Source organism: Falco rusticolus, chromosome 4 (genome assembly GCF_015220075.1).
Source record: "Falco rusticolus isolate bFalRus1 chromosome 4, bFalRus1.pri, whole genome shotgun sequence".
NCBI classification, from domain to species: domain Eukaryota; kingdom Metazoa; phylum Chordata; class Aves; order Falconiformes; family Falconidae; genus Falco; species Falco rusticolus.
This window is the reverse complement of record NC_051190.1, coordinates 25,791,774-25,815,280: the sequence shown is the minus strand read 5'-3', so window position 1 is coordinate 25,815,280 and position 23,507 is coordinate 25,791,774. Positions and strand designations below refer to the sequence as shown.

Here is a 23,507-nt window from a genome sequence, read left to right as displayed (position 1 = left end):
CAAATTGCTGCAATTTTCCCAAAAACATGATCCCAGGATTAATATTTTCTTGTGAGGTGTGAACTGTACATTTTCTCCCACCGTCTTGTATCAGAGTCTTGGGGAGTACCATGTTCTGCTAAGATGAAATCATCCAGAAGGCACAGAACAAGCCATCCATACTGTTACGACTTGTTAAACACCATCATCTGGGGGAAGCTGTTAAACAGCTCTCTCCTCAGCCCTCCATTCTCATCTTGATAGTCAGTGTCCAGGTTACTGAGCTATACCCAGAACAGTGCCTTGTGGCACCTACAAGACTATCACTGTTCAACAGATGTTTGGTAGCAATGAAGAAATAATTACTGGGGCTAGTTTAAAACCAAACCTTTTCACTTAGCCTCACATTCATGCGTTTACCAGGTCCCCGAAACAAGAAACCAAGTTTCATAACATCAGCAGCTCTCCTTCACCCCAACTCTACTCTGTAACTTGCTTCTACAATGAATGAAAAAGCACTTTTAAAGTCAGTTAATTTAAACTTTAGGGTTTTTTTAGTAATTTTTCCTACTGCTAACAGAAGCAGTACTACATAGAAGAATAAACAAACTGCAATCCTGTGAGTTCCCGAATTCTTCCTGCATCCTTCCCTTACTCAAAACATTCCACACTGAGCTCGACCTGACGAGACAAGCACAGAACCAAGTAGCAGAGGCACTGCGTTCTCCCCAGTACCTAATGCTACCCGCTGTTACCTCCGCACTGCCATTTAAAGTATGGTTCAAAAGGCGTACTTTGACTTTAGATGCAGGCACAGAAGTTTTCCCTACCATGACTGCATATTGAAGGATGAATTGGAAAAGGACGTAGCTGACAGTGTGAGGTGACACAGGAAAGAAGTATTTGTGACAAACGATGCTACAGCTACATCAAATACAGAATGAACCCCTGTATAAAACACATGGATTTCTAGATAGAATTTTCTGTACATAGGAAAAGTACAACATGAAACTGGCCAGTCAAAACATGAACAACTTTACATTCTAGTCTTCAATACTTTTAGTACGTTAATGTAAGAGCGAGCATCAAACAGCCATTCTTTTTGCATGCCACACTAACGATAATGCAAGCAAGCAGTGTTATTTGTGACAGGTTAGTAGTGGGCATTAGCACACACATGATTATGAATTAGCGACATTTTTGGCCAATCATATGCCTTTTCCTTACCATTGAACTTTCCAATACAGTTCCTACTGAATGCAGGTCAAACATCTAGATTATTTAATAAAATTTTTGATTAGAATATTCTTTTCTAGGGCTTATTGATTTAATACCATAAACAGAATTCGAGGCATTGCTAAAGTCCAGTACATGGACAAAGGAATTCAACAGTATCCTGAAAACAATTCAGAACTCCTGTTCTGATATTATGAAATTCACTGGAAACTTAATTTTGGCTTCCATTATTCCCATCTGTCTTCCCTTGCTCCACTAGTTAAGGTTAAAATTAAAACCAGCCATTTCACATTATGAAATTAGGTAAGTCAGTCTATAATAAGTGTTTATATGTGCACGTGTAAATGTTAGAGCAGATACTCTCATGTAATATGCAGTGGTGTTAATTCACAAAATATATTAATCCTTTAAAAAAAGACTGATCTGGAAAAAGTGGATGATCCTGTACTAAGTGTACTGCTGCAGGCAAGCCTGAGTATCACTTCAAGTATTCCCCAACGATGTTTTATTCCCCACCCCTCCCGAAACATACTAGATTGTCTATGTTCCTTTATTCCTTTATGGGTTTTGCTAGAGAATCTTTCATCATCAGCCCTCCTTTACTGGTTTTCCTGCATGACAGCTTTCATACTCTCATTTACTGTACACAACTTACATGGCCAATTTGCTATGGTTTGTGCTTGAAAGGAATGATATGAAGTCTCTCCAGTTTTAACACTGTTTCATTTCAACACTGTTGATTTCAATTTGTTTATTATTTATCCAGACTACAGGACAGCTGTGTACCTCTGTTCTGCCTCTAACTTAGCTGAAAAGGAGTCAGCACGAAGTTATAATTTGCTGTCCCTGTACAGCCTCAGCTGTGCCAATCACTCCCCTACAGCAGATGCTTGCCTTGTGTAACTTAAACTCCTCCACTAATACAGCAGGCCCCTGCGCACCAGCTGGATATTATTTAGAAGTCAAGTATTTCTCCAGTTACACTGGGGTGTAACAAGCCCTGCTTGTCTGCCATCATCAAAGCAATTTCCTCAGAAATAAAAAAATCCCAAAATGAGAACAAATATGGTCAACCTATCAAACACAACTTAAAAATTAAGGGTAAGTCTTTCCTTGAAGCTTGACTCATCAGCACAGTTCCCATTCTTATTTGTAAATGTTGTAAAGATCCAGACCTCAGCCTTATTTATGAATTCAGTCTGGAAATTTCACCCTTGTAATTTAAAGATACTGACAAAAAGAACAGAAGTACAATCAGGAAAAGTCTGTTATTTTAAAAAGCAAAGCTACTTTTTAGTTGCTTAAGCAGCTCATTTACTTCTCCGATTTTAAAAAAAAACAAACTACTTCCAACTTGACTTCTCAATCCATTACTAATTTCAGTTTTTTCCTCTAAGCAGTCAAATCTTGAGATGATTCAGGAATGCAGCCTCAACATTTTCAGCCTGTCATGCAGTTGTTACCTTAAGAAGGTAGCACCTCCAACCCATTACATACAAATAGTAAGATTATTAATGTGTCGTTTGGCAGCTGCGATTGAACAGACTAGTACTATTAGTGAGGCTGGAGCTGACAGAATGCAAATGCAAACATGCCAGAGTGCAGATGCTCCTGGGTGCTTTTCTGAAAAGCGGTTTAGTCACATGAACATGTATTTTGCCAAATAAATTCCAAGAAGTTAAAAATAACTGAAAATCTAAAGTGAAAGCTACATTAAAATGTAACCATAAAACACTCAATTGTAGGAAAACACATGAGCTTCAATATTGGCTGCACTGGTAAGAACAAACCTGTTTTAAATGGGTCACTGCTTCACACTTGACTTGTGGACTAGTAGTTCTGGTGACCGTGGTGAAGTGTTACTCACTTCATTGTAGATATTTTTACAATTTCTTTGAAGAAATAATGTAATGTTCACAGGACTATTAAAACTAAGCAGCATAGGTCTTAAAATCTCTTACAAACAGAATGATATGTAGTAATGAGGTAACACAGAGTCGACAGAGAGCACATATTCCAAAGCGCATATACAAAATAAAGCTACAAATAAAATATTGCTGTGCAGGAGCATTTTAGCTTATATTGCATGTTTCTGGTAAGTACAAACCTTATTCGCAGTAACCATCCCCACCTGTGAAGGCATCATGGGGTAAAGCTGTTAGGCAACAGAATTTATACTTTGCATTCCAATACATTAGTCTTACCCTAGAGAAGCTGCAGTGTCATTGGAAAGTTTTAACCATTATTAAATATAAGTAGATTTAAAAGTATTAGTCTCCTATATCCATTATGCTTTCCTTTAGAACTGCCTAAAATAAGCAGAGACGCAGCAGAACATTTCAAGATCTGCTAGTTTTGACTGTCCTCAGCAGTTACATTCCCCCCCCCCCCCCAAAATGTAAATTAACATTATCGTTATCAAACTAGTAACTACATGCTTCATGAAGCTCCTGTGAGAAGACAGGAAGCTTCTCTTTACTTCATGAATGTCTCAAAACAGAAGGTGGCTGCTGCATTTAAAATATGAAGAACTATCTAGAAACTGACCTAAGATATAGTTTAGTGTATGTGGGTCTTCAGTCTCTGGTTGTCCAACTTAAAAGCACATCAGAAGACTTTGTTCTCATAAGGCAGAACATTCACTGCGTTAGTACCTTGTCTATTAGAACATGTATCAGTGACCAGTTTTGCCATTTTCTTATCTTTCATATATGCCGAAATACACTATCCTTGGCTACATCTTCTCCCTCCTCCAAATATTTGCTTTTGGCAACAGATGTATAAGCATAACTGAGAATGCCATGACACTTGAGCCTGGAGAAAGCCCTAGAGAGCTGGTTGCTAAAATAGTGTTCAGCTTCCAAAACAGGGAAAAAAAATAAAGCAAGCTAATCTAAGTTCCCCCCAAACCCTTCTGCCTCAGGAATGAAAATCTTCACTGAGGAAGTGCCCCAAATCCTCGTGCACAGAAGAGGCAGGTGGGCGTTTTAACCAGATAAGAGCAATTTAGTATTTTAACTGTTACCTGCACTTTTCACTCCCTCTCCCCCCAAATTCATTTACAGCTACAGGTGTTTTTTTCTTCATTTCTGCTCCCTGAGGAGACACTGAATATGAAAGAATCCACTCACCTGTGACTATTTTGGAAGCTGTTTGCGTGGGATTTGCAATAACACCATCTCCAGCCAGCTGAGAAGGAGGATGAGGCGGAGGGGGAACACTAGGTCTGTTTCTGGGTTTTGGTACTGGCCGTGGCCGCGGCAGTGTACCACTCTGAGGTAGAGAGTGAGACTGGGAGGTTTCTTGAGCAGATGGCTGTGGCGATGGGGAGCTAGTATTATGTTTTCCTAGAGGGGGTGTATCAGGTGGTGTTGGAGTCTGCGGAGGAGTGTAACAGGGCTGCTCTGGTCCGTGCTCACTGCTGGGTGCAGCAGGAGGAGATGCTTGACTGTTTGATTTGGGCTGCGGTGGAGGAGTAGCCTGTGTTGGGGGCTGTGGTGGTGGGTGGCTGGGAGCTTGTATTGGGGAAAGGCTGCTGGAATATCTCCGAGGTGCAGAAACCTGGGAAGTGGAGGGCTGGGCTGCTCCTTGGTTTGCATGTTGAGCAGGAGGAGAAGAGCTTCTAGCAGGTGGTTTTGGAGAGACAGACGGTGGCTGAGCAGCTGGGGCAGAGCTTTGGCTCGCCGGCTGCCCCGGCGGTGGGTTGGCTGGCTTGGGAGGGGCTGGCGCAGGCTTTTTAACAGCTGTTAAGAGAAGAGGTGAGATTTCATGGTTGTGTACTGTGAAACCAAACTTCTGAAAGAAAGAAATTAGCAGCACAAAAGCATGCTCAGCTACGTTATCCAAGTAAAATAGCATGCTATCAAAAGCAATACCAATAGGAAGCTACAGAATTGTGTACACAGGTTTACTGATCAATAGCCTTTGAGTGATTTTGCTAAACAGCACTGCTACACATTACTGCCAGCATTCACGACAGAGTTCAAAAGTCAAAGATGCATTTATAACTAGGCCTTAGTGAAATGCAAGCGATTAAACCATTGTCTGTAATAAAGGAAGAGATACCAATAATAATAAAGAAAGAGATACCGTAAAGTTATTTTATTAAGCATTTTTGCAGTACATAAAGAATTGGAACTTAGTAGCTTGAAAACCAAATGACAAAACACACACCTCTCCTCATTGAATGGGGACTGGGACCTGCCGCATTCTGTGGCTGATTAACAGAAAGCTGATTAGTGCTACTTGTTGACTGGTTCTGGACAGTGCCCGCGTGCCCACCATTTCTCACGGGTGGAGGAGTAGCTGAAGATGTGTTGTCCTTTGATTTTGAGGTACTGAAAATTAAAAATCCTAAATTAGAAGGTGATTGTAAAATACCGTGCCCAGATCAGCTGCACCTGTTCAAGTTTACATTACAAATTGTGCTACAGTTCTGACCCTCAAATGCTTCAGAAAAACTTCTGCACTGGCTGCTGTTTACTCACAGACTGAATGCTGCTGCAGCTCTTCAAATAAGTGGCAAATAGGCTTTAGGCAAGCCTGTACAAAACATCAATTACCAAAATTGAATCCGGAATCCAAGTAGTTCTGCAGGGTCACAGTACCTGTCTGAATGCAATACTGATACATAGGAGTACAGTCTCCATGCTAATGAACCCTCAGTGCACTTGCAGATCCTTTAAAAACAGACCTTCTCAGATTTCCTCATGCAAATATACCTATCACCCCTATAACTGTTAGCCTTTTCAAAATATTCTGTCACAGCATCGCATCCAAATTGCTTGCAGTTATCTGGTAGACCTAGCTACTAAGCACTAAGTGATGGCACCGTGAAGTTCTGCCAGAAAAACCAAACTGCAAAGGACATGAGCCAACTTGCTAAGTATAGCATACAGGCGAGGCAGATTTAGCCCTCGTCGCTGAAGTCCCTGGAGCTTTTGGAAGCCCTCATGAGGGCCCAGGGATGGCAAAAGCTGGGTGTGGAGAGAGCAGTGGTCCTTTTCTCATCACTGGCTGGCTGAAGCCTTCTCTCTGCCCTACCTGGAATGAAGGTTTTACCTTGGTGGGACACCAAAACTTATCTTAAGGGAGCAATCCCTGTAAAACCTTTGTGATTCAGATGAGGAAACTCAGCTCTTCCTGACCTCTGGCTATGAAGACAACAGAATTGGAGGGAAATACAGCACTCTATTATGAACCAGCTGAGTTGGTCCAAGGCAGCATCCCCAGCCCCGCTTGCTGTGCACTTGCAGTCTTCACTTGTTTCTCTCTTTATAATTTCTTGCAGCATTTTACTGATCTCAAAAGGATTAACTTTCAAACACTTTTTCCAGCACACTGCAATCCTAATTTCTCCAAATGCTGTTAATAAATCGCAAGTACTTGAACACAGAGTCCGTGCAGATTTTAAATGCAGCTTTTAGACAGTATTCTCAAGGTTTTGTTTTAGCTGCCTCTGCCACAAAAAGATACCTGTGGAGGAAATACTAGTCTGCAGGGGATTTCCAAATGAGCTGTTTTTCTAAAAACATCAGCTGAGAACAAAAGCTATATGTAAGAGTCAGTGCTGCACCAAACTCCACGGTGGTGTTTTACTGCAAGATGCTGTGCAAGAGGTCAGTGTTTGGAGAGTGCTACAAGCCTTTACATGTGGTTTGTTCTCTCTCTCAGACCACAGACATACGGAATGCAAAGTGCTGCTTTCACCATACAGGACAGGAAGAGTCAAGGCTACTGCAATTAGTCTTGCAGCCCATGTAGACTAATACTGAGGACATGATTACAGTTTCCATAATAATTAAGTAGCAAAAAAGCCTGTATACATGCTTGTCCTAAAGAAACCAATACCAAAATACGATGTATCAACTTCCAATTTTCTAGCAAGCCAGTGTGGTCATCACTAACACTTGCTACAGACATTAAAAAAAAAAAAAAAAAAAAAAAAAAAAAGGGAGAGAGACACACACACAAGACATATCCAGATGACATGTACAAGAAATAACAAACCACCAACAGGTTTCTAGTACCGCCACTGGTAGGTTTTGTTCTTTCAGCAGCAGACTGATAGTTGTACTGCGTGGACACCTCTAGAGTATAACTTGGAAAGGTCAACATGGGTAAAGTACAGTATTTTTTAGTATTTTTTTATCATCATTTTTTTCCCTAAGAATTCTCTTATTTTAGAAGATCAATTCTGCAATATACAGAACAACGTATGTTATTTTAGAAGCTCAATTCTGAAAAAATACACATGACAAGAGAGCTCCTGCACAGTCCTTCTGCCCATGCCTGAACAGGCTTTACAGCTGACAACATGCATTCCTGTTAGAAGAGGTGCCTTGTGAAGCAGATACAGTCGACACATCAGTTTGCTGCTGAAGGAGCCTGCTAAGCCACTGCCAACAGAAGCCATGCCTCTTACCTGACATCGTCATTTCCTTGACTTTGTAACTGTTCTGCTGTGCCAGCAGAGAGAGCAAAACCAGCACCCACTGGGCTTGTTTCAGCCACAGAAGCTTGTGAGTGCTGCTCCGCTCCAGACTGAGCCAGCACGCCAGCCTCCGTGGGTGGAAGTGGTGGCTGGAAAGCTGGGGATGTGTGCTTTCTATTTATAGTGCCACATCTCCGAGGATTCGCTTGGAAGTCCATAACCTTGACACCAAAGCTACAGAAAGAAGAAAGAGTAAACACACCACGCCAGCCAACACCAGGTAACTAAAGCAACAGGACAACTGCATGTTATAACCCACAAAGACAAACGCAACCCCTGTTGCTTAGCATGCAAAGCAGCAACAAGGAAAGCTTCAACTTTCTGCGTATAACACCATTTATGTTAAGACATGCAACAGTATGTGGCTTATCCACACAGAGGGGTAAGCTAAACAGAAGTAGAACAAACTACTCAATTACATTTGAAGACAGACATTGATGACAATGAGGCCAAACAACTCTAATTTTACATGTAAATACATACATTTCCTTAGGTACCAGTGTATCTCCTCACTGAATATATTTTGCCACATAAATTTTGATTCTATTACATATGAAGTTAGAATACAGATTTTTAAGACAGTCAAAAAAAGCCACTGGATATACACTACAATTTGTCTTTAAATGAGAATTATGGATAAACAGACTAAAATTCTAACAGATTTTAGAATGTATATAGCACATTCGTTCTACAATTTAACTTTATTCTTGTTGTGTTAAAGACAGTGAATCTTGAACTGATTTTCTTCTTCCTCTGCCAGTGCTGATCTATTTGCATGTGGCTAGCTGTAGGTAACAGAGGTAACAATTTAACATTTGCATAAACAGCTGAAAACAAAACAGCATATCACTTGAATATTCATGATATGAGTGATAATAAATGAACGTTACACTACATGTTATATGGGAAAACAGCACGTTTTATTTTTATTTTTTAGCATTCTACTGCTTGCTGTGGTATACTGTACCATCATCAACTCAGAAGTCTTATCATGAAGGCACCAGGTAACACCACCTCAGCTTATGGGCTTTGAAAAAGAAGCCATGGAATATCAGAAGTTAGAAGTGTATATAGTAGCATCTATCAGTATCTGTTTCAGTGGATTTTAGACCCCCCCCAAATCTGTAATAGGAAAATGGTAACTGGAAGCAGTAATTATCTGCTTGGTTTTTTATCATGCATAGAGTATAACTGGAAGCAAATACCAATACGTTACCTTTGAACCTTCCTCAGGCTGCAACAACATGGGGGGGAAATAAATCACTATTGTTACCTATGGTATTTCCAGGAAATTCTCCTGAGACCAATAAAAGCGTGTCCAATTACAGCCTCCTCAGCAGTCCAGTTCTAAGAAATGGGCTAAGAATTGAAAACTAACTCGAGAATGAAACATACCTTTCCTTCTTCAACAAATCTCCTTCCATTACAGTCATACTAACAGGCCTCTTCCGTTCCAGTGTCCCAGATTCATACTCATTCCCAGTGTGTGACAAGTGATTTGAATTAACAGCAGGAATTGCAACAAATGCCCCAGATACATTGAAATCTTGATCTGAAAGAGAGACAGGCAGAACACATCTTAAGACATACATATACAAAATGGGGCCTCACTGCAAAAAGCTATTAGAGTTTTACCTGTCTAGGGTTATCAAATACAAAATTCTTGTAACTATGGCAAGAATTTACCTCCAGGGAAGAACCAGTCTGCATGCTGAATAATTGGCTCAATAACTGCTACCACATGGACCGAAGTTGCTGCTGCCATTTCAGCAAGGGATCTGCAGAACAAATTTGTAGAACACTTTACACAGAGTTCTATTGATTAAAAAAAAAAAATATCGTATTACCTAAATGACAAATTATGCTGACCATGATGTACTAAGACTCCTAAGTACCATATAAAAAGCAACTTCAAACTCTGATGAAGTCTAGACTATTCAGTAACATTCATAGCGTTTGAAAACACTCCTAAAAATTGCATGCCTAAAAGGACCTGGAGGCATAGGTTGAAAGAACATTTGAAATATTTATTAGGCAAATAGCCTATTGCTGTAAATAGTCTACATGATTTAAAACAAGCTGGTAAGAAATTTTACAGCTTCATGGAAGTTCTGTTTCCTAAAACAACTTACCCTTCATTCTTCGCCCATAACAAGTTGGGGCCCAAGACTATTGCAACATTGCTGGGCGTCATTTTGTTAACATCACTGTTTTGTGCAAGCTTTGCTAAAAATTTGATTAAATACCTACAAAAAGGAAAGAAATAATTAAACAGCAGAACTAAGAGCATGTCTTCTTGAAAGCAAGTAAGTTAAAGTTCAAGAACTCATAAACACAGCTTACAACAAAATGGAAATAAGACAAACAGCCTTCTTGCTGAGTAGCTGGCTACTAAGTTTCTACTCATGAATCACAGAAGTTGAACTAAGTAGAAAAGAAATTATCTCCCACTTAACAAAGTGGAACTACAGAACTATTACCTTTTCAGAAAAAACGTTTAGATTGCAAATGCCTACTCAACAGCTATTTTCATATCTTGTAATGGAATTTGCACACTTCAAAGAGTCACGAGAGCTGGTTTTGTTTCAATTCATTCCCAAAAGACAAAACCACAAGGAAAAATTACACATATAAGATACATTCAGGTGATTTCTAAGACTGCAAAAATACAATGAAGAGCATAGCTGGTAAAAAGTTAGGTACTATTACCAACAGCATGGCTCTTAAGTACAAGGGTTCTATGCATCGCTAATTACAGTCCACAGTAACTAACTTGACTGAAGAAGTCTACCACCACCAATGCACACCAACTACTTGATAAAACAGGATATCCTTTTATAAACCTAACTCAATTTGGTAAAAAAAAAAAAAAAAAAAGAAAGAAAAAGAACCTGAATTAAGAGTTTTGGTTAACCAGCTTTGAAATGTGGTACTCTAGCATGAAAGTGGCTGTGCTGCAGGTCAACAGATGTTCATACATACCTGAAATTAGCATGATAATGCTTAGGTAATCGGTTACAAATTCTCCATAACTCTTGTAGCTTTTTGTCCTGGTCCTGAATACTGGAAGGAAAATAATATTCCATTACATCTTACATTCAGATCAGAAAATTGTTGCTGCTGCAGTGAACAAAGAGATGACTGGATAACCTTCCATTTATGCCAGATAAATGCACTGTTTTGTATTCTATAACCTGCTAGTCAAATCCCTGAATTACCTCTACCTGCAACAAAAAAACCCTGCTTAAGCATCAATACTATGCAGCTAGTAGTCTGAAGCACCCCTTAGTTTAAATAGAAAATAGGTATTTCACCACAGTTCTGTGCAATTAGTATGAAGCTAAACCACAAAATTTAAAATAATTTGTTACACAAAATATTTACCTGTTAGAGCAAAACCAGAAAGTAACCTGTGTAAGCTTGGTCTTTCCTTTGAATTCATGTATGAAAAAACATGATTTGATAAAAGTATGTAGAATGTTTTCCTATACAACTATTTTTAGTACACTTACTTTGCAGCTTGTGTCCATTCTTCATATAGACTGTAGGTCATTAAAGGTTCTGGCAATTCTCGCAAATAGGATTTCAAGGCACCTGCAATGCAAAATAGAAACAGGCTAGCTTCTTAGCTAATGCTTTCAGCCTTCATCTAAAATTCTGTCCTCAGCTTTGTCATTTTATCTATGCAATAGGACCCAAGTTCCAGTGAAATAGCAAAAAAATCTGACACTACCACAGTATATCTGCTCAACACTTCACACTAAAGGGCTTCAGTAATCCCTGTAATTTGACAGAAACATGTACTATAAAACTATGAATCATCTCTTCAGAACAAAGACCTTAAAGGTCTACATATGGCTCTGATCTCCCTTGACCATATTAACACTTTTGTCATGAGAGGAAATTACTATGATCACCTGAATTTTAAACACTGCTCTTGTCATGCAGACATGAATACATCAAGTGGGAAGAGCATGTGCACCCTCTACTTATCTATGTTGTCATGCAATTAAGCGATCTTTCAATTTTAATTTAGTTTGCAGAGATCAACACCTTACACCGCAGCAAGTCAACAGTTAAATGTACAGTATAAACTTGCGTTGTATCAGTTTATACCTGGCTTTGATTCAGAACATTCACAATACCTGCAACAGCATGGGGATCGGAATAAAATTCATCAAGCTGGGAAGTTGAACAGTCCAAGGCAGCTTTTAGCTTTTTTAACTTGGAGGCTCCAGCAGCAATTCTGAATAAGCCCTGCATAATAAAAATAGTATATTTGACTGGTAACAACATGTTAATACAAGCATGAGACAGTACAAGTTTTATGACAGCCTCTTTCAGAACAGTTTCGAGTTTGGTGTCATCACCTTGCAGTGTTACAACCTGGCTGGCTCTCAATGTGTCACTGCCATCTGGCAATGTTTTAATTGCCCCTCACCCCTGGCCAATTCCTCATTTTTCATTCTAGGTGCATTCATCTCGAAGATACTTCACACAATGATGAAGGCTATTCTTTTGCAAAAGATTTATCATCTACATTAACAAATAAAATTACTTCAGCAACTTGTTAAAAAGTACAGACACCAGTCCAAGAGTTTGAGCTCTTTTTTTCTGTCCTTCATAGCACATGATATGTTATTACCTACCTCCTCTCTCATTCCCGTTTCCAAAAGCATCATTACACAGGCTTCAATAGGGACTGCAATTTCACGACCACTGCGCTTGAGATGCTCTTCTAATGGAGTTCCAAAAGCTGGTTTTTCAGTCCATTTGTCTAGTTGGAGAGTATCAAAACACTGAGCAAAATATCTAACACTTAAATTATGTCCCAGACAAGAAAAGAAAGCCTCCAGTACAGCAAAGACATTTTCAAGAGTACAGTAGGAGTTTTACAGCCCTTGATTGGTAAAGTCCCTTATATCATGAGTAAAGAGAAAGAGAAAATGAGCCTGCTGCTGTTCAAAAAAAAAAAAAAAATACTTCTGCATCTTTCTGGATGGAGTATCACAATCCTTTGTATAGCTGGAAGTGCATGTCCCACTAGGCCTCAACACAAATGCCACCACATGGTTGTAAGTCACATTAATTCCAATTTGCCAAGACACAAAGGCTTAAATTTGCAAGAATCTTTGAGAAAAAAATCTTGTCCAGATTGCATGACCAGGGCTGATCTTAGTTGTAACTATATTTAAGGTGCATAAAACCTGAGCTGTTAACACAAAATTTATTGCTGATTCTGATTTAAGGGATCAGCAACTTCAGATGGATGCTAACAGCCCCAGTGTCTTACATTAGACTAACCATGTCAACAGCCCGTCACTGTAACACTTGCTCAGATTTTCAATTCCATTTCTTGACTGTTGCTTAACTCTGAAAGTCGAAATTGGCACAAGTTTTTCCAAATTGAATGTGAATTTCTTGTTTCCTACAGTTTACTTTTTCCACCCATTTCTGCTGTCTTAATTGAAAAAATGCAGATATAAAAGGTTATTGTTAGTACAGATGCGTTTTCTTTTATGTGGAAAAGTTGTCAAGAGAGACAAAGACTTTGAAAGAGTCCTCTGAAGAGACAATATGTTTCTGCAAAGGATTTAATTTACCACATCAACTACATCCCTCATAAAGCTTTAGTTCCTCTCATTCATTAATACCCCACGAGAAGCACACGTTATTTTCCCCAGTTTTGCAAGCTACAGCAAACATTAGGAAGAGAAAACTTAGTAATTGTTCAAAGTCACACTAATTTACTGTGCTAATTTACACTACAGCTAGAAACACAACTGAAGTAATGCCCTACACTTAAGGTTTTAGACACTGGACCACTGGGACACCATGCCTCCCAGCCCACCTTCTAGGAAAGCTAATCTGTTCTGAAGCATTTGTCATAAGAAATGTTTTTACAAAGCAGCTAAGCAACAACAACATTTAAAGCAGTCACATCTGTAAACAGATAACCTTCCATACAGCCATAATGCAGCCTGGACACTGCGTAAGCAGCATTTGTTCGCATTATCTTGTCTCCCATCAGATCGACAGAATACAGATAGAATAGCTCATCTTTCAGCAAGATCCGCGTATTTATTTATATATTTAAATGGTTCATCTTTTACAACTTGCATATGGTCCACAACTGCTCAGCTCAGATTATAATTTTCCCAGACTTTGTTCAGCCTACTTAATCTTCTAATTGCTTCGAAGAAGACGAGACAGTATAGTCTGTATTTAGGATAGCAATTTCAACACACAGTGCGTCCTCATACCAAACCATTAGCAATACACCTTAACTCCCACTGACAATGGAAAGCTTAGGAGCATGGGGAAGAAATGAAGCTGTATACCTCTCTTTTCTTAATTGCTGACACTTAACACAATAATCTGAACACTCCATTAGCCAGCTGCAGTGCAGTGTGCACACTGAGAAAAAAGATTGCATAAAAGGAGGAAAAAAAAATCGAGCTCCTTCGAATAAGGGGAGTTTTTCTGATAATCACCTAGTAAACGGTCAAGCAGCAAGGACCCTAAGAATTTCCTAAACCACAACAAAACTTTCACTGGCCTAATAAGCCAGGTATGAATTAGTAAAAGGTCATGATATCACGGAAGAAGTGCAAGCAAATAGAAAAATCCTTCCTTTAGCCTCTTGGGTATCAGACCAAACCTGATTATTTTATTAGTGTGTTAAAATATGGCTGGAGAACTCCAGGAAACACAAAGATGGAATTATGCTTGGGAATGTAGAATTGTTAAGTAGATCAAAATGGCCTTATTAAATAAGTCTGCATGCAAGAGAATCAAGATAAAGGAGGAGAATATTGTGCATAGGTGGCATAGGCAAGGAGAAGCATCAGCCAGAGCACAGGTTACTTTACCTTGATGGGCTTGAATTTCGGGTAGGACCTTTTCTATGACTGCTAATGCTTTTCTATGGTAATCTGCTTGTGCTTCTAATAACTGAGAACAGAAGCCACATTTTAAAAACAAAAAGAGCATTAGCTTCTGATGATCACATAATATAAGACTAGAAGGTTTAGCACACAAAATGTTATCTTTGAGAACTGAGTGTCTATGCACATACGTGCTGCAATCTAAGTCGTACTGAAAAACATACTCACCATAACAAAACATCTGGCATATTCCCCTTCTTTAGACACAAAATTATACATGTCTGCTGCTAGTTGATCCTTTGAAAAAGAAAATAATGCAAAATAGCACGTCAAGTTTACAAGGGCATCTCAACTTATACAGAAAGGCAGAAGGACATGTTTATTTTGCTTGTGGTAAGTCTGAACCATTGATTCGGGCAGTACAGGAAGTCAGTAATCCATCTACTCTGCTACATGTATTCTTCCAAGCAAAATTCATTCAAAATGCCTCATGTTTTTTATATAGCACAGGTTTTATATAGCAAAGCGGTTGCCCACTTAAGTCAACAACTGGCATTACATTATTTACAGCCAGTCTGTGCATACAAAGACAAGCACCACTAAAAGGTTTTTGGTGCTCAGCTCTACTGTGGCGTAATGTAGTATTTGACAACTGAGAAGTGAAACTGAACGTAAACTCTCAGAGCCGTAATAGTCAGAATGTTCCTTCTATGTCAGCAGCTGGAATTTCAACCAGGTAGCTCACACTGCATGGCTACTCAGTGGCTTGAAGCCCAGATGCCCCGAACATTTCAGTAAAGACTAAGACACCGTTCCTTCTCATAACTTTCTCAGACTGAAACAGAAAATAATGTAAAATATCCATCTTAAAACAACAAAAAAGCTCCTCGTTAAATTAAAGCAATTAAGACAGCAATCAGCTAGCATTAACAAGCCTTTAAGACATACGGTTTGTTAACAGCCACATACAGCTGCAGTAATCTGACAGCCAGTTCCACATGCAAGGCCTACAGAAGCAGCCACATTCTGATTGCTATTGATGCTAATGAGAGGTATGTAAAGAAAAGAGACTCATCTTGTCATACCTTGCACTGTTCTACTTTATTTCCAGCTTCATCCATCTCTTCCTTAAGAGATTCTATTTTTGAAGGATGCACTTGAAAATTTGTTCCTGAAGTCTTGTGGGCTTGGTTATATCTATGGAAGAAAAGCGTCAGTTGTTTGGTGAAAATGAATATTGAACAAGAATCTCCATTTATGGCATCCTTTAAATTGGCTTCTTTTGACAGGAAACAAATCCAACAGTTTCAGACGTTTTGCAACAGAACTAAGGAAGGTGTTCAAAACACACCATTTATGACACACTGGCATAATTCACAAACAGCTGAACAACTACAAAAACCTACAAGAAATCCCACATTCTCCACAGTCTGTAACATGGATGTATAATATGTTAGAACTACCAATTCCAGCAAATGCTATATAAATTATCACCACAGTTTAAGACCATTTAAAGGGACTTATGGGTAAACTGAACAACGTAGGACCCTACCAATGAGATGGATCAATATAATACTACAATATCAATATAATGCTGTAAAAGCGCTTGGACAGTTACAAGCTGAGACTCCTATTCCTTAGTATTTACGTTGTCTTCTTAAGTGAACTGGAAGGAAGATGAGTTTTCAGCATTTTTCCAATTATATATAGGCACGTAAGAGCTCCAAAATCTTGATTCTGTTTGGATCTAGTAGTCATGAGTCCTTTTTTGAGTAACCTACATTTCAGTTTGGTATTTTCAGCAAAGTATTAACACGCATGCAGTAGCATTTCAGAAGCAAGAACCAGCATCAGATCGGATGTCAACAAGAAGTTAACATGAATAGGAAAGGATCTAGTAATAAAAAAAATTTCTTACCTTCCTCTTGCAGAATCCCAGTCCAACACCAGCTTTGCAAGCTGTTTCCTCTGCTTCTGAATGTTTGGGATCTCTGTCTAGAATGAGAATTCAAGACTTATATTTATTTTTAAATTGTTTATTGTAACAAACTTCATTTTGCAGATTTCATATCCGCTTTCCACCACTAACACATGACTCATTAGAACAGTTTATTAGCAATGAGATGAACCTTTTTTGTCCTGTTTATTCATAAATCTGGATTTATTTCTTCAGTCAGGCCAAAGTGACTTACCTCTGTTAGTAGACACAATGGATCTAAAACTTCTCTTTCAATCTGCACTTCATGCTGAGAGAGCTCCATTGCCAGTTTGTTCTCTGCATCGCCACATGTATCTAGCATTTTCCTTTAAGAATTATAGAAATGTGAGTTACTACTGACTAAAGAAGAAAAATACAAAACAAAACAGTGGTGGCCCTTTATAGTCTGCTACCTTTCGGAAAGCTCTGGGCTGTGTAACACAGGGCATAATGGCATAAACCCAAGATGCTCTACACCATTGTGGGCAAAGTTGGTATAGGCAAGGAGTGTTATTAAACCTTTGTCTTCTAAAATTCCTTAGCCATTACAACATTTTTGGAGGCTTTAAGTCATCTAGGTGACTTATACTGGCCCTAAGGGCAGAGAAGTCAGTATTTATTTCAAAGCCCATCCTTCCATCTCACCAGATGCAGAAAACATTGCTCAATGCAGTATTTAATTTTCTCCTGAGCCCCTTTAATATGAAAAGGTCTTAACACCACAATACTAAGCAATCACATATGCAGCAATCTCAGGTTCCAAAACCATGATTTGACCTTTGTTTTAAGCTTGTTTTAAGAAAAACCTTATTTTCTCTAAGATTTTTATCCATGTTTAAATCTCCTGCGACAGCTCACAAAAGTGCACACCAAGGTTTTTAAGGTCATTCTACACTGTTTCCATCAGAATTCCCATCAGCAATGAGGAAACACGTTTGCTCTAGGAATTCAGCATACTGACATTCATTTGTTTCAGCCACTTTCCTGTAAGTTGCAAATCATGCACTTCACCAGGATAAGGAAATTATTTTAAACTAGAACCCATTAACGCAAACTGCCATTATTTTAAGTCGTTAATGCAAACCTGCAGAATGCAAGTATTTACACTAAATTCTAAACTTTAAATGGAGGTAATAATTCTACTAATTCCAAAGGATAAGAGCCATTTTCAGAAGCTTTTAAGATAGCAGAGAACCAGAACCTTCTGGAATGCAATTCAGAGCAAGCCTAAAACTTGCTCCCAGAATCACTCAAGAAGAAATGCTTGCTCACTACTTCTCCCTTTGGATTAGAGACGGAATCTAGAAATAATTAGTTTCATTAGATTGAAAACAGCCTTTGTGTACCCAAAGCCTCTAATAAGAGCCCTGCAGGCAATAAAATGACAGACTGCAACTTATAAAGAAAACCACTCACCCCAACAGAGTTTCATCACTTAGCTGGACAGATCCTTCTTGCATATTTTGAGCAAGAGCTGTTAGAGGAAGTTTTTTCTATGGAACAGAAGAAACAGTGCTTAGCTTAGTCATCCTTTCCAGCTTTCCCAGTACATCCCCTCTAAGATTCTTCTCTTCTTCCATATGGTTTCTATTATACACATATGCAGCTCATTCTCTGACTTTAAGAAAATGCCAAGTCACAAAAAGTTTCAAGCCTCAAGACTCCCGTTCCCAAACACTTTGAAGAGCACTTTTTTCTCAGTCTTAGTTGGAAATGACTGGCCCAAAACATATCTCGAGTACTGTCAAAGACAAGTAAACAGCTTTAACTTGAGATCTAAGCAACCAGCTCGTCATCCGTCTCTGCAGGGGTTTGTTCTGTGTGCCCCTGTTTTCAGGAGCTCTCTGTTAGTCAATAAAAGGAGAAAACTTGAATATTAATTATTTCTAGTTCTAACACTTTAAAGAAAACCTACCTGTGGCTTTGCTAGAGAGGGGCTGAAATCAAATGGGCACAGAAAAACATTTAAAGTTAACTGGAGATGTCAGTGCACAAAGGTAATTCTAAATATGAGGAGCTTGATCAGAGTTGTAGAGTACCTTTTCTTAGTCAGGTCTCGTGAAAGCCGTAAGTACTCAACATACTGCAGCAAAAAGTGAGTGTTCTGACACTACTAAGGTACTCCAAAATTGTGTTGTTATATTTGGATGGGGAATTACAGGCAGTATTTTACCAAATAATGTCAACACATGAGATGATTTTACAGAGTTCTTCCTCCCTTGGACAATTTGAGGCATAGCAGCGGATTAGTATTTAGAAGGCTAGACCATATTCATACTAGTCTCAGTAGATAAGCCAAAGGGCAATCATACTTACATGTCTCTTATCGGGATCTGTACCATGCTGGCCCTGAAAACATGCAATTAATCGCTTCTGTGCAATGTGGCAAACAGATCTCACAGTGTCAAGACGTCTCTCAATCTAGTTGGCAGGAGGGGGAGAGAGGAGGAAGAGAAAACAAAAGAAAAAACAGAAGTTATTTCCCCGGCCTCAGCAGAAAATCTTCCCCCTGTACCACACTTAGTTCTGGGTTGCATATTTCCTCAACTTCTACAGCTTACAAGAAGTTCAGATGCTTAGCAGAAGTGCCTGACAGCAAAAATGCTTGGAAAGAGATTTAAATTGCTTTCCCCCCACCCCTGATTCAGTGGCACAGCAATTCAGTCAGAGTTTGCAATGCTCACAAGACTTGGAGTGGAAAAGGGAGAAAAAAAAATTGCTCCTATTTTTCATCTCAGCAAAAGATTCAGGTTGATACTTGCCATCTGAGATGAATGGCATGTGCAGATATCCAAGACACTAATTTAGTGACAAAACTGGGAAAACACTCACACTTTTTCATTGTGACCTTGTAAAGTAGAAGACTAAAGACATATCTGACTGCTCCTTTACACTGGGCCAAACCTAGGCACTGCAAGCATTCTGTTGCGTTTCCTTCTCTGACCCTTAAATACAAGGACAAAGTTCCTATATGCTAAGCAAAACACTATTTTCAGGGAGAGATTAATGGGATTCAAGAGAGATGTGGAATGAAAAAACAGGCATCAATACACAAACAAGCGTTCTGTTTATCATAGTATATTTGAAACATGGCTTAACACATGGACTGTGAATATGAAAAAGATACACATTAATAAACTGTTCTTTTAAGGGATTTTAAGTAAGGAATTTGGATTATTTTATTTCAGAAAACACCAAAAGCAAACAAAGTGATGAGTGCTGGGACAGAACTGCTTATGGCATTGAGCTCTCTATACACAGCACCAAAAGAATGTGGTTTATCTGCATTTTGATGACTCACCAAGAATAAAAGGAGGCCCTTTGGAATGGCTTCTATTTAAAAAGCAAGAAAAAACCCCAGCAGATTTCATCTGTAGAAATAATCTGAAGAGATGCCAGGTTTTGATACAGCTCTGAAAATCACTCATTACATTTTCAGGAGGGCACTGATTCTCCCCAGCTTTCCTATCAATCATAAATACAGATTAGCTCACAGAGTAGTAATTTCAGTGCTAAGCGATTATGCCCCATGTTAGCTCCATACCTGGATTTAAAGCAGGAGATATACCATTGTATTTTTCCAGAGAAGGCTGCTGTTGGAGGTGGGAGCCCTGTCCTGAACACAGGAGCAACCATGGGGCTGGCTTCCCAGTTTCCTTTCAGACAAGGGGAGCAGCAGCTCTGCGAAGCTGCCGGGGGGAGCACCCAAAGCTGGACTGTGCCACCCAGCAGCAGCCTTTGCATGTCCAAAGGGAAGGTGAAAAAGAACCAGTGTAGTAGGGCTGGCAAGTGAAGGCCCAGTGTAGACAGAAGTTTCACTGGCTACATAAGGTACTAAATGGACTAAAAGCTCTTGACAGCCACAAGATGAAGTGCTCAAAAAGCTTCAAGTCTGTTACGGTAGAGTAAGGTGCAGAGAAACTGCCCAAGGACTGCCCTGAAAGCACAAGGCATTGCTTTTTATTTACAGAGCATATATTATCGAGCTCAAAATTAAATCCACTTCAAAAAAGTCCATATAAAGATATATGAACAAGAAGGTACGGTTTGTGGTCTCCTGTTGCAGCTCAGACTATTCATTTCTGTTGTATTATCTTCAAAATTAAATACCACAAACACATTTTAAACTATCCATTGTGAAAGCGTTTATTTTTGCTTGGTCACATAATCAACACTTCTAAAAATACTGACTGCAGTTGTTTTGTTCCACACCTGAAACATGGTGACATCCTGTAACTGAAGCACCTTACAGATCCCAGCAGACGAACGCAGCCCCCACCAGCCATGCATCATGGTTACGTTTCTTAGGAAGACTCAGAGCACGTGTGGCCCCAATAGCCTCTTCCCAGGCAGTCTGAATGCCAGACTCAAAGGGCAGAAGACTGACAGGAGGAACATGACCCCAGAACTCCATGATAATATACTCTCCTCTCTAATCTGCTTTTTAGTTCAAAGATGTCAGGAAAGCCATGAAGGACATTTATCTGCCTTAAGTTACCTTTGAACTGAAAATGTGACCTACAGGCCACGCTGTCTGTACCCACAGGGCATCCTCGGTGTACAAAACATCACACAATTGCTTTATTATATGCTACAAGGGCATGCCAGAAAGTGGGTCTATTGTAGAAGTCTTTGCAGTACTGAATTATATTCCTTGTCTTTCAGACAGGAACACATTTCACAGAGATACTTGAAATGGAGTATTACGCTTCAGAAAACATAAAAAAGCTACAGCAGTCCTATGGCAAAGCTTGAGCTAAATATAAAAAAGAACTCTGTGAAACATGTTTATAAAGTGAACAGTACCACGCTTTTAAGCTCTTTAGTTAGATAAGAGCCCTCCCTCTCCCTCCACAAGCCCCCGAGAGCAAACAAACAAGTGAGTAAATTCTTCCACTTGGGTGTAGCCAGTCGCTCTGTGCATGGGAAAGCCTTGCTTGCAAAATTTTTTTTGGCAACAAGCAGCAGTACTTTTGGCTTTCACTTCTTGTTACTATGCTGCAGCTAACCAAGAAAACAGATGGGCCCTCGAAGGCTATCAAGGTGTTTTAACATCCTTACGCCATTTAAATTGTACACATTTCTTCAAACTTAAAAACAGCATTGTCAAACTGTTAAGACATTATGGTTCAAATAAAGCAGTCCCCTGAAAAGCAGGGTAAAATGTTTCAGTTCAGCTCATTTCACCATTACTTGAGATGATTTCACGTATTTGTGCTGAACTCAAGTTTTAAGGCTGATACAGTCTCTCATCTTCTACTTGAATCTGAACAGCTGGAGATCTGAAATAAAAGTGGCTTGCATCATGTGTTTGGCTTCCATGTTTCATATACAGGTCCTGAACTTAAGCACACTAAGATACTTTGTAATCGATTTGAAATAACCACTTCACTTGAGGTCCCATGGAGCAGCTAGCCTGACTTCCCTAGGCAATTTACTTTCTGCCTTTTTAAAAAAAAAGTCTTTCACAAAGTAGCCACTGGAGGAGAAATATGTAGAACAAGTCCGCAGTCAATTGTTCCGTGTAATCAGCGAACCTTGTTAATCTAACAGCTGTGACTAAAATTCCACCATGAAAGTAACATCTGATTAGATGGTATACTTTCAAAACGATGACAAGTCTGCAAACAAATCAAATGTCAATGTGACAAATTTGAGAACAAATATCACAAGCTAAACAACAAGTATTTGCACACTTATTTAGAGCAATTCCAGACTTTCCGAAAAAATTGACATTATCTATTAGCAAGTAATTGGCATATTTTTTGCCTCTTAAGGCCCAAGTTGACCTCTTCAAGAGAAAGAGAAATTAAGACAGAAACCAGCTGTGCCTAGTCATAGTTTCTTCCCAGCTCATGGTTCTCCATCAGATTGGCAAGTCATTAGCACTAATGGTTCATAAGCTTAACAAGATAGTTCATCTAATTAAAATGCTTCCTCCTTCACTTCATCAAGCCATATGATGAGATTCAGAAACAGAAGTACCCGAGTTTTTCCACTCAAAATTGTATCATATTTTTTCACATGCTGAGAAGCCAGACAGACATCCTCATTTTCATCTCTGTCACTTGCACTATTTTTTCCCCCCACACCTAGGTAATCCACAAAACTCATAAGGCTCAAATGTCACAAAGACCATTTAAAAAAACATGTATTAACTGTGTTACAATACCTGCAACAGGTCTTCACTGAGTACCTCTGTCTTCTCAGCCCTAAGGGAGGAAAAACACAGTTGTCAGACTAATAAGCATGTTCAGGGTCAAAAAATGCTACAGTGCTTTCCACAGAACCCATTCGGTTTCAAGCTATAATCCCATTACGACCATTGCTGCAAACACCACTGTGTTCACAGTCATACGTAGCACTGGCTGCCGGCCCCTGCCCAGTGAACACTGATGACTTGCCCAGCACAGGTTGCTTGGGAAAGCCTGACATTCCAGGAATCCTCAGCCCACAGCACAAATCCACTGCACCAAGCTCTAAATGATATTTCAGACTGCACATGGATTAACATAAAGCAAACTGGAATCCTGAGTAACTTCACTTGAATGCAAACATTTATTGAAGCAACTTGAATTTCACTCCACGTTGTTAAACCAGTAATGTTATCAATGCACCTGAAGGTAAAGGAATATAAAGACGTGAGAAAAGTAGGCCAGCCAACTTCATCTTTTTATGTGTTACCACTGCAGAGCTTTATCAATCAGCCATCAGTGGAAATGCTAGCCTGAATACTTTCCCTTAACCTTACACGCAGACAACCTTCACCAGAAATCTCCCATTACCTCATTTTGCTCACTTCCATAATACTAAAAGAAAAGATTTATTACTTAAAAAGATCATCAGAAGTTAATAGTCTTCCCAGTAATGGTCTATGCTCAACAGACAAATATCTGAATAATTACACATACTTCCAGTCAAAATATTAACAGTT

At 39.3% G+C, this 23,507-nt stretch overlaps 1 protein-coding gene across 6 annotated transcripts in view; it reads right to left on the bottom strand.

Annotated features, from left to right (window-relative positions):
* ARHGAP17 (Rho GTPase activating protein 17) overlaps window positions 1-23,507 on the bottom strand; it is a 47,901-nt gene that overhangs the window by 2,071 nt on the left and 22,323 nt on the right. For 2 of the 6 annotated variants that reach the window (XM_037383272.1, XM_037383276.1), the window contains 18 exons: window positions 22,746-22,785; window positions 18,890-18,994; window positions 17,990-18,066; window positions 16,788-16,899; window positions 16,514-16,590; window positions 15,681-15,792; window positions 14,824-14,892; window positions 14,581-14,662; window positions 12,358-12,485; window positions 11,854-11,965; window positions 11,221-11,302; window positions 10,691-10,771; window positions 9,841-9,954; window positions 9,395-9,486; window positions 9,104-9,260; window positions 7,640-7,882; window positions 5,389-5,552; window positions 4,347-4,958 (listed from right to left, as the gene is read on the bottom strand). In XM_037383272.1, coding sequence (XP_037239169.1) covers window positions 4,347-4,958; window positions 5,389-5,552; window positions 7,640-7,882; window positions 9,104-9,260; window positions 9,395-9,486; window positions 9,841-9,954; window positions 10,691-10,771; window positions 11,221-11,302; window positions 11,854-11,965; window positions 12,358-12,485; window positions 14,581-14,662; window positions 14,824-14,892; window positions 15,681-15,792; window positions 16,514-16,590; window positions 16,788-16,899; window positions 17,990-18,066; window positions 18,890-18,994; window positions 22,746-22,785 — 2,459 coding nt within the window. Of the gene's footprint in view, window positions 1-1,206; window positions 1,252-3,322; window positions 3,347-4,346; window positions 4,959-5,388; window positions 5,553-7,639; window positions 7,883-9,103; window positions 9,261-9,394; window positions 9,487-9,840; window positions 9,955-10,690; window positions 10,772-11,220; window positions 11,303-11,853; window positions 11,966-12,357; window positions 12,486-14,580; window positions 14,663-14,823; window positions 14,893-15,680; window positions 15,793-16,513; window positions 16,591-16,787; window positions 16,900-17,989; window positions 18,067-18,889; window positions 18,995-22,745; window positions 22,786-23,507 lie in introns of all 6 variants that reach the window. The other 4 variants (XM_037383274.1, XM_037383275.1, XM_037383273.1 and 1 more) reach the window with 4 other exon arrangements.